Source organism: Protopterus annectens, chromosome 14.part0 (genome assembly GCF_019279795.1).
Source record: "Protopterus annectens isolate FY-2018-M chromosome 14.part0, PAN1.0, whole genome shotgun sequence".
In the NCBI taxonomy this organism is placed as follows: domain Eukaryota; kingdom Metazoa; phylum Chordata; order Ceratodontiformes; family Protopteridae; genus Protopterus; species Protopterus annectens.
Genome location: NC_056748.1, coordinates 55,639,857 through 55,651,963, shown reverse-complemented (window position 1 = coordinate 55,651,963; position 12,107 = coordinate 55,639,857). Strand labels below are relative to the sequence as shown.

The following is a 12,107-nucleotide window of genomic DNA, read 5'->3' as shown; positions in this document are numbered from 1 at the left end:
GGCATTAATTAGTGACTTCAATCTCCAGAGATTTGCCAGAAAACCACAAATTATGAGAGGAACAGACAAAAAACATGAGGCAAAAATGTGGACATTCTTTGAAAATCTGGACAGTTGAGAGGTGTGGCTCTGAGCCAGCTGATATTCATACTGGTGGTGGAACATTAGCAAACAGGTTGGAGATTACAGATCAACAAAGCTGATGTATGCAGATGATGTCACACTGCAAGCAGATTCTGAATGTGACATCCAGCAAATGATAAGATCCTGGAATGCAAAACTGAAGGCACATGAGATGAAATTGAGGACAGTCAATACAGTTGCCATAGCAACAAATATGATAAATCAGAAGAAGTTGAAAACTAAAAGAGAAGGGGAAATAGTGGAAAAGGGTAATTGCATCAAGTGCCTGGGAGGGGTGTTTGAGGATGGAAATCTAAATGAGGATGTCAAAGCAAGAATCAGAAGTATTGCAGACAACTGGCACTGGGTATTAAGGTGGTATATGGTGGAAGAATGTCAAATAAGATTAAAATCAAGGTGTACAAAACTTGCAATGATTTAGAAGATCTATTGAGATGTGTGGTAGGATGCACACTGTGGGACAGACAAAGATACGGAGACATCAGAGCAGAAGCCAAAGTAGTCACAAGTGCAGAGAAGGTAAAAGAGAACAGATTATGATGGTTTGGTTACATGTGCAGGAAGGCAGATAATTTTATGAAGAAGACCCAAGAGAGAGACAGGAAGAAGCAAAGAGATGGATGGCTTGCATGACAGGCATGACTGTTGAAGAAGGTAGGAGAGTGGAACTGCATCAACAGAGGTGAAGTAGCTTACGCAATACCCTGACCCTATTTAGAAAAATGGAAAAAGAGTATTGATGGTGGTAAAAATGATTTAAAATAGATGATTCACTTCAGAAGTGATGTGCTAGATGTGAATAAAATAACTGAGAGACCATTGTTCACTGATACTGTTGAAGAAGTGAGCTCAAACCTGCAAAGGGCTGAGTTATTATCAGTACTAGATGCATTGCATGCATTTTGTACTCCATTAGAAAGTTACAGGCTCCTTAGACTTCTATTGGATATTTTACCAACTACACAAGTGTTCCAAAAAGCTCTTAGGGTAAATGAAGGCTTTGATATAATATAAGATTAATATCTTCTGGTTTCAACAAATGTGTTTATTGGAGAGCTACAATGTAAATGATGACCACATATCATTATTCAGAGGAGATGAATCCCTTCATTCCTCCATTCCTTGGGGCAAATACACCATGCCAAAGGGCCATTTACCCATTATTCATCAAGATAGGCTTCCCCTCACAAAGGGGACAATTTCTTCTATTCCTAAAGGTTGGAGCTGGCGCATACAGGGTATCATATGCCGTAACTATGATGGGGGGTACTGTGATATCCAGCACATCACTGTGCTGAATGTGAAACCCATCCAACCCTTCCACTATTGCAATGGCAGCCTGAGTAACAGTTGGAGGATTCTCAATGGTCAGCACAAGGAAGCTCCAAGCTATAAACAGAAATCCTGAGCCCTCCCCCTAAAATGGGCAAGCAGGATGCTGCTCATTCCACCCTTGTCTGTCTGGTTCCTCTAATAACTGAGCTGTTAACTGAACTCAATTCAGCTGTACTGTAGTCAGGAATCTATCCTTCTGTACAATGGAGACAGGCGTGACATGTTTATGCATCATGATTTTTTTTCTACATAGCGATAGCTTTACTCTGGTAAAACACATTTCAAGAGAGCATATAGTTTCTTCACTGCATGTTGGATACCTTTTATATTCTATTTATAGTCAGGATTAATTACATCCTATAAAGTCCCAAACAGGGTAGCATGCAGATGCATTGGATATCTGTGATGTACTACAACAAGCATTTCCCTGGTTTGAATCCTTCCTTTGTAGAGATTCTTCCAATGTTCATGTGGATTTCTGATGGTGGTTTTGGTTTTCTGACATATTCTGAGATATGTTCATTAATGGACTGGCGAAGTTAAACTGGGTACAACTGGGCAAGTCAGTATGTGAATTTCTTCATTGGATAGGGGTCAGACCCCCATGATTCAGAACTGTATATAATGAGTTTAGAAGATGGAGAGATGAAAAACTATAAAAGTACATTTGTTACATGGTACTAACCCTTTTTTGTAATCATCTTTCTAATTATAAAATGTATGTCCTTTAAATGTAATGGTTTCTTATCAAGTGTTCCTTTAGTTTAAAGCTTTGTTAAATGCAGGCAGTGGAGCATTGCATATATTTGTTTTACAGATATTTATCTGACATCACAACTTTCCAACTTTTCCAAATAGTTGACCATAGTATTCTAGCTAGTATTTAAAATGGCAGCACATTCATTTCCATACTGTTTGTCTTTTCGGCTTTTCATGGTTAGGGGTTGCCACAGCAGAACTCCGGTCTGCTAATGATTGGCAGTCGATTTTTATGGTGCAGAGTTGCCAGCCCGACGCCCAACCTTCAGCAAAGGCACTCCCATTTACACATGTCTTTCGGAGGACACTCAACTGTGGGGAGGACATGCAGACTCCACACAGAAGGCACTCCAGCCAAGAATCGAACAGGAGAACCTCTTGCTGTGAGGCAACAATGCTACCGCTGTACCACCGCGGCTTATGCATGCATTTCCATACTGTGCTGCCATTTAAATACTAGCTGGAATATTATGTCACATTTATTTCCATACTGTGACATAGTATTCCAGCTAGTATTTAAATGGCAGCACATTCATTTCCATACTGTGACACAGTATTTCAGCTAGTATTTAAAATGGCAGCACATTCATTTCCATACTGTGACACAGTATTCCAGCTAGTATTTAAAATGGCAGCACATTCATTTCCATACAGCGACACAGTATTCCAGCTAGTATTTAAAATGGCAGCACATTCATTTCCATACTGTGACACAGTATTCCAGCTAGTATTTAAAATGGCAGCACATTCATTTCCATACTGTGACACAGTATTCCAGCTAGTATTTAAAATGGTTGCACATTAATTTCCATACTGTGACACAGTATTCCAGCTAGTATTTAAAATGGCAGCACATTCATTTCCATACTGTGGCATAGTATTCCAGCTAGTATTTAAAATGGCAGCACATTCATTTCCATACTGTGACACAGTATTCCAGATAGTATTTAAAATGGCAGCACATTCATTTCCATACTGTGACATAGTATTCCAGCTAGTATTTAAAATGGCAGCACATTCATTTCCATACTGTGACATAGTATTCCAGCTAGTATTTAAAATGGCAGCACATTCATTTCCATACTGTGACACAGTATTCCAGCTAGTATTTAAAATGGCAGCACATTCATTTCCATACTGTGACACAGTATTCCAGGTAGTATTTAAAATGGCAGCACATTCATTTCCATACTGTGACACAGTATTCCAGATAGTATTTAAAATGGCAGCACATTCATTTCCATACTGTGACACAGTATTCCAGATAGTATTTAAAATGGTAGCACATTCATTTCCATACTGTGACACAGTATTCCAGATAGTATTTAAAATGGCAGCACATTCATTCCCATACTGTAAATTGCTTTTCTGTTGAATAACAGGGACAACTCAAGTCCATAAATATAAATATGAATGAATTTACTTTTTAAATGGAAACACTGAAAGAAAGAAATGAGGCTTAGTGGTACTTACCCCAACCTCTCAACCTCTTAGAGCAAGAAATCTGGATAAAGCCATAAATAATGGAGGGGGGGGGACAAAGGCCCAAAATAGGGACACTTTTTTAAATATTGCTGTTACAAACTTAGAAAAGTGATAGAATAACAGGTTTTGTGTTAGCATGAATTTTCTGAAGAGTATGACACCTGAAACTCAAATGTCTGTCATTATTTTCTGACCTCAGTCTTTAATGAGTTGTCAAATATTTGCCAGAAAACCACAATTTTATGACAAACGGACCAAAAATATGAGGCAAAAATCTGGACATTCTGCAAAAATCTGTACAGTTGAGAGGTATATGCCCCAACTTTAAAATAACAGATTTAAGAACTAAAGTTCATGCACAAAATATTACATATCAGTTACAGGAAAATATTTCTTTGCATGTGAAGGTAGGTGAGACGCTTAAGTAAAATGTCATGTGCAGACCACCTCAAGTCTCTATCCCTGTATTCTGTCTCCTACAGGCTTTTGAGGGGGAGATCTATGCCTCACATACAGGGCATTATCAGATCTCACTCTGATGGACCTCCTGCATATCTACAAAACAAACAGCACCAGAATTACTCATTATAAAGACTTAAACCTTGCCTGTGATATAAATAGGACCTGCTGGAAAGACAGGTATGTATCCCAGAGATTACCCTGTCTCTGAAACAGGCTCCCCATCCATGTGAAGCAGAGTTCCTCCATAAACCAATTGAAGTGCAGCCTGGACAATTGGATGGGGAACAGGAAATTCATCCCTGGTTTGGCACCTATGTTTCTAATGGACACAGGCAACCTGTAAATGGTTCATCTCCCAGGCCCCTGCTTGTAAATGTTTCATCTCTCAAACCCCTGCTTACACTTATCAAGGATATCCGAACTTGTCATAGATTTGGTATGCATGGCTAGGCTTAAGAAGGCCTTTGTGGTCCTTGGCCTAGTAAACACCCTATGAATGTATGAAGCTATGAAACAAAAGTAAGGGGAAGCTAGGGTTATAATGTGACTTGCAACGGGATAGAATTGGTTAAATGTGTGACAACTTACACATAAGGATAAACTTGAAAAGTAATTCATGTGGTTAACACAGACCTATGGAAATTTTTTTAAATGGGAAAGATAAACATAATGGAAAGAAGAGAAGACCTTATGGTAATTATATCACACGATCTAAGCATCAACAGTTAGTAGATATTCATAGTCTCTTTTGGAAAGGTAAGGGCTTACTGGCCATTTAGAAACTCACACCACACACATACATGCATAAACGCACATGAGTGTGCACACAGACATACACACACACACACACACACACACACACACGTGTTATGTATACCGTATAAATATTTTTTTGAGTGTATTGCCCATCTTTTGTACATAAAATCCAGTTCAACTAAATTGTTTTTTTTTTAGAATCAAAACATACTTTTAAATGTTATTTTTAATGTATATCTTATATAATAATGATTTGTAACAAATACTTTATTTTTTTGTATTGTCATGAAAGTCACATGACTTACGAGTTTGAGAATATAAATTCACTACAGGTTATTTCTTCTAGAAAGCCAACCCTTTTGACATGTATTATCTACAAAAGGGTACCTCTTAAAAATTCCACATAAAACTACATACTGCAATGAAGATTACCAGAATCCTTATCCATACTGATAGTAGCAGCCTCAGAGGAACTCTTAATAGACAGCTACCTGAAAAGAATTATAGCTTAAGTCACCAAGTAATAAAGAGGGGAGTACAGAGAGTATAGGCATATAACTATGGATGTCTGCTGATGGTAACTTTGTCTCTGGAGCAGGAAAACACTGACTGCTGGAAATCTACAGCCTAATCTCAGCTATCATCCTAGCTGATAACAGACTTACAAAGATTTTTAATTTCCAACTGACTTTGTGCCTAGTTCAGCATAACTCCTAGGTAACAATTGGTGCTCATTCGCAAAGGACTACTGAGTGAACACAATAACAGACTCACATCTGTTATTTTAAAAATGTTTACACAGGCATGAGAGTGTAACCCTTTATGTCCTACGGAAAACTACGAACTTGATGGACCACTAAATTAACCAAGGTAGATGTGACAATAAACTTGTACAACTGTGGATGAACTAACATGGGATTTAATACTTGCCTTCCACTTTTCTTTCTCCTAAGCATTCATTCCTTCATTAATGTCACTCTACAAATTACACAATGTATTAAGTATGTGGTCCCTGTTGTACTGTTCTACCAGTTAAGACCTGAGGTAATCTTTACCATTAAAAGTACAGAAACTCTACTAAACCTGAAAAAATGGATTACCACTACTAAGTAAGTCAGGCCTAAGTAACACAAAAAGATGTAACACAACACAAAAAGATGTAACACAACACAAAACGATGTACACCATTTAAGTGAGTATACATTGCTCAGAACTGAGTTAGACTTGTATCTAAGAGAATAATGTTGGCCTGTTATTTACCTGGACATTCAGCTGGCCTCTGCCTGATTTTTCAGGCTCAAAATACTGTTAAATGCCCTAAGCATGTGGTTGACTTTTTGGTATCTGGAGTACACGTGCATTTAGGCTACTAAAAAGCTGAGTTTTGTTAATTGTCTTGCTGCTTGAATGTTGTCCAAGGTAGAGCTGAGTGGTCAAGGGTCTAGCCTCCTTTCCTGAAGTCAAGGTAAGGGAGACTTTAATCTCAGGATAGCCTGCAAACTGGTGGATGGCCTGTAGTTTCTGCTGACAAGACCACTGAATACCTTGTCAGAGAAAGTCAGAGAAGAATATTTTTGAGACACACATTCCACAGAGCCATTGTGTGTATGTGTGTGTGTGTGTGTGTGTGTGTGTGTGTGTGTGTGTGTGTGTGTGTGTGTGTGTGTGTGTTAGGGGGTGTATTTAACTCAGTCAAGTACACAAAAACAAGAGATACCCTCTAAGGCATGAAGGAAGATTTTGCCACAACACCTTTTCTATGCTGTTAGCTTTACCAACTGAGGACAGTTATTTCTGGGTCTAGGACCATGGCATAGCTGAAAAGTATGTTGTGCAGAAGGTAAAAAGTCACTGGGGGAGTAAGACGAGTGTTGAAGGCTAGGAACTTTATCTCACCCTGGCAAAATAAACAAATAAGGTGAAAGATTGCTGGCATAATGCCTCAGGGTTCTTGTCTGTAGGTCATGATATGAGTATCCTAAAGTCCTGAGTTGCAGGAGATTATACACTGCAGAACTATCTCAGACAAGGCCATGCACAACTCTGCTCTATTGCACACACTTAGCTGACCATCACAAGACAACAGCCTGGCCTAGCTGCATTGTTCCTTTTATATTTCTTGTACTGACCATCACTCATACTGGCCTCAGCTCCCCACAAGATGTATAGTAGAGCATTCCCTTTCTATGGTTTGAAGCTGATCCACATTGTTGATTTTACAGCGGCATTATGCCTAACCCTCACCAAGGATATCTACATTTTGTTTAAAACCCAGACCAGATCCAAGTGGACCCTACAGCTGTTAGTGCAACCACAGTTGATAAAATATCAAATTAGCAAATATACAACCTCTGTGCGTCAATCTTCAATATTGTTGTTTCATGCAACTTATTTTGTAATTTAATACATGATTTTTAATGCAGATCATCCTCTTATTTTTTTCATTGGCTAACTTTAAGTGGTTTGAATATATTTTTAAAGGATACTGCTTTTTTCTTGGTAGGGCAGCCATAGTGGTGCAGCAGTTAGCGTTGCTGCCTCACAGCAAGAGGTTTTCTGGTTCGATCCTCGGCTGGGGTGCCTTCTGTGCGGAGTCTGCATGTCCTCCCTGTGGTCGCATGGGTTTCCTCCAGGTGCTCAAGTTTCCTCCCACATCCTAAAGACATGCTGTAGGTGGATTGGACACTCTAAATTGGTCCTAGGTTTGAGTGTGTGCCTTCTGTGGAAGGTTGGGTAATGGGCTGGCAACTCGACACCATAAAACTCCACTGCCAATCATGAGCAGACAGGTGATCCACTGTGGCGACCCCTAACTGGGAAAAGCCAAAAGAAGAAGACTGCTTTTTTCTAGATGAAATTTTTTTGTGTGTGTAGTGTGATAACATCTGGAAATATGCCTGCTAGTTAATGGCCTGTACATTTTCAGACTATTTTGGACAACTATAGCAGATATACTCATATAATAATCAAATAGAGTGGCCACTATGAGCAAAAAGCCTTTTCCACTTAACTGCTGGGCTCCAAGTTAAGCAAGCAGAAAATCAAAAAAGTCTATGTAACCGTTATTTAGAAAAATTAATAAAAAACTACTAAAGAAAAACCTACCTTATTCAATGTGAATTCAGGCTTCCCAGACAGGAAATATAGCAAAAGGTAAGGACTCAGATTAGTAGATAATTCATAGTTTGGTTTCAACGAAGATGCTTAAAGTATACACCTTACAGAACTTCAACACCTGACATCTCCTTAACACAGTTTTCTCAACTTTGGAGTCCAGCCAGCAGAAATGAGACGAGATGAATTATTGCACATATGCACTTTTATTTCAATTTCGGAGAGAGTCACATAAGGGTTAGAGTCAATCATATTTTAAAATATGGACTAACCAAGTGAATAAACAAATCACTTGTCTATGATAAACATTTTGCTGATATTTGCAACTTCAGCAAAGTGTGCATCAGGAACAAAAAAACCTCAGAAATATATGTTTGTAAGGGGAGAAGACCACCCTGCATGCTCCAAGTGGGGGGCTTTCCTCCACTCCAATAGATACTCCATAGTAACAAAGAAATAGAGAAAGGGTAAAATAAATTTTGCAGTGCATAACAGTCTCACAAAATTGCAGTTATATGCTTAACAAATTACAAAGAACTTCAGAAAAAGCTCACTTCAATAAAATATAATTAGCAAAAAAAAAAAAAAAAACAAAGGATGAAAGATGCCTTTGCTTGAAAAGTAAGGAGCTTTACACTGTTAACAGACTATTACATTTCACCTGCCATAACCATGACAAAAATGTTCATGTACATCATTATAAAATATGTCTCTGAAGACAAAAACATAAAATTGTTGAAAACTTGGTTGCTGGTGTAAACTCTTACTTTTCTAAGGATATTTTTCCTCGTGCTGGGCTCCTTTGTTCTTTGCTTTTAAAATAATCAAGATAGAAGACATTTTCATGTGTTCTAGATAAAACAAAATATCTCGTTTTCCATGAAGTCTGTGGAAGAAAAGAAAGCAAATGAAATGAAACAAAGTACTTTCAAACTCCAGTGTGATTAAAACACTTGATTTATAAATGACTCATTTCACAAACCTGGGAAGTAAACATTTTGCTTGGAGGTGACTTTATGAGGTAACCCTCTTTGTAGGTGTCCTTCAAGTAAAACATAGGTTCATGCACTGAAAAGATTAATTCATATTAGACTTTTGTAATTAGTGTATTAAAACTGAAGAAGACATTTCAGAAGGTTCTTTCTTATAGGCCTTCCATGTTATACTGATTGGGGTACGTTACTTATTTCATATTAAGCAGATCAGTTATACATTAGACGTGAAGATTTTCAAGTCACACATCAATTAAAGTATTATTACAGATCATACTGTTGTACTACCAGAGTCTGGGAGGCAGGACAAATTGCTAAAATAATCTTTTGTGCAAGTTATGTTTCTTGTTTAAGAAGACGGATTCAGTGCGGCTCAGGGTGGTTGTTGAAATTAGAGACTTCTGCTTACCCCTAACATGCAGTACTAATGAAATTAATTACCGTTGCAGTGTAGCTCAGGAAGACACAGCTGTCTGTATAGTATGTGTAAGGGGGTTGCCTTCAAGAAAAATTTGTTTGAAAACTTCTGATATTTTAGGTTGATTCAACTAAAAATACATATGATATGGTAGCATTTAATCAATCCAGCTAGATGTATGATGTCTGATTTGCTTACCTGAAAATATCACTTACCCAGGGATTCATTTAGCACTGTGTACATGTCAAGCTGGAGTTAACATGATTGGTCACCTCTGTGTGATGAGCAGCATTGTTAATCAAATATTTAAGAAGCCAAGGCACACAGCACAACACAATGAGGGGCCTCAGCCTAAGCCCCTAACACAGGCTCACATCTACACCAAGGTAAGACAGGGCTCAATCTATGTGTGTCCACGATGTAAACAAAGGTGTGTACCCAAAAAAGTAGTGATTCAGAAATGAGTGTGAGTGTGTGTGTATTTGTGTGCATGCATCAAATACAGAATAAATCAGGGTAGATAAGCAAGGGGAAGCCCAACAACAAGTGGACAACAAAGGATAATACTGTTGTATGTTGTACTGAGCGAAGTCATGGACACATCAAACATCACTTGGATTGCCATTCACATTAACAAACAAACATTAAATCTTCAGAAAGACAAATGTGTTGTTAGAAAAGACATGTAAGTAATAAAAATTTAGAACATCCTATGGACACATCCTATGGGCACATGTATCAAACTATCAATGCAGGAACACTGGAAAAGCAAACACATAAATGTTTGAACAAATGGAAAAAAATAAGGAACAGCTCACATACTGTTCAGAAAAGTACTGAAAGTGAATATAGCAGTTGTGGTGTTAACATGCATGCCATGAAGGGTAGGAAGTCAGACTCAGAACACATCCAAACCATTATATCCTGCAATCCACAAGGATATGCCACAGAAACAAAACTCATTTGGAACAGGAAATAAATCATTTTGCATCAGTTGTTACAGATGTGTAGACCACAACAAGTGAGATGTATGTACACAGGAGATGTGGGACATCAGTAAACCTAAACTAAGATGGAAATCTTGCCAGAAACACTCCAGAGAAGGCAGCTCATTACCAACTGCACATATGTATGTATATGTATATGTATATGTATGAATATGTATATGTATGAATATGTATATGTATGTATATGTATATGTATGTATATGGACATGATTACAAGTGTGATAGCAAGACCATCTGTGAAAGTTATCACAACACGTGTGCATTAATTCATTATTGCACATGAACAGCTGCTGCACACACTGTTTCTAAGTATATCTGATGTGAGTGGAAAGCAAGTGCACCTGTGTAAGAATTTTATTACGTGTGTACCTGTATAAGAATCATATTACGTGTGTACCTGTATAAGAATCATATTACGTATGTACCTGTATAAGAATCACATTACGTGTACCTGTATAAGAATCACATTACATGTGTACTTGTATAAGAATCTTATTACCTGTGTACCTGTATAAGAATCATATTACGTGTGTACCTGTATAAGAATCACATTACATGTGTACCTGTATAAGAATCACATTACATGTGTACCTGTATAAGAATCACATGGGTCTATATCAACATATCGAATGTTTAGGTTATCAAACACCTAAACATCGAACTGGTAATACCAAAAGCAGAAAACCGCGAACAGCCGATTTAATGCAGGGAAAGATTTCCCTTGGCCGTTAGCCGGATTTTGCCATTTTGTCTACTGTGGAGCGATCTCGGAGTTGGTATATTTAGTTAGGGGGGGTGAATCGTATTACGTGTGTACCTGTGTAAGAATCATATTACTTGTGTACCCGTGTAAGAATAATATTACGTGTGTAACTGTGTACCTATGTAAGAATCGCATTATGTGTGTGACTGTGTAAGAATCGCATTATATGTGTACCTGTGTAAGAATAGTATTACATGTGTACTTGTGTAAAAATCGTATGACATGTGTACCTGTGTCAGAATCACATTAACAAATCATAAATGCTATTCCTGCTTGGAGTGCTACAATGCTCTGGTTTTCAGGTTACTTTTATACTAAAGCAAACTGCTTGCCACATGTACTCAGCTAATACACTATTGACAAAGCACATATCTGAAGGGTTTTTGATAGCATTTTGGAAAATCACTACTGAATTGAGCATTGTGCAACACGTCCTAATACCTGAATTGCAACACTCAGCATGCCTCACAGACAGTTGCAGCATCACATCAGATTGTCAGTGAACTGTAGACATTAGTAGAGCTGACACAATTTTTAGACAAACATATAACACTGGTGTTTTCCTCCATGCATCATCAGCAAACCCCCATTGCTTGAAAGTCAGCACAGGCATGATGCAGGAGGCAACATTTCAGCAGTTTTATCCACAAAATGAGAAATGACAGTAACTAGTCACCCCCTCCAATTACTGACGCTGCTTTGTGCTAACCACCGCACAACAGAAACTATAATACATGCAGCATTATACTGAGCATGCTCACAAGGAAGTACATCAAACAGGAGATGAAGGTCAATCAACCCTTCAAAAAAAATAACAAAATATCAGATATTATCTGTTGAGTAAGCCATCCCAGCATATCACCAATGGTCTT

General features: G+C 38.0%; 1 protein-coding gene across 1 annotated transcript in view; it reads right to left on the bottom strand.

The window, feature by feature from the left end:
• PLEKHS1 (pleckstrin homology domain containing S1) overlaps positions 1 to 12,107 on the bottom strand; it is a 452,990-nt gene that overhangs the window by 156,721 nt on the left and 284,162 nt on the right. The window contains exons 4-5 of the mRNA XM_044055523.1: positions 9,038 to 9,123; positions 8,823 to 8,941 (exon numbers count right to left, since the gene is read on the bottom strand). Coding sequence (XP_043911458.1) covers positions 8,823 to 8,941; positions 9,038 to 9,123 — 205 coding nt within the window. The remainder of the gene's footprint in view (positions 1 to 8,822; positions 8,942 to 9,037; positions 9,124 to 12,107) is intronic.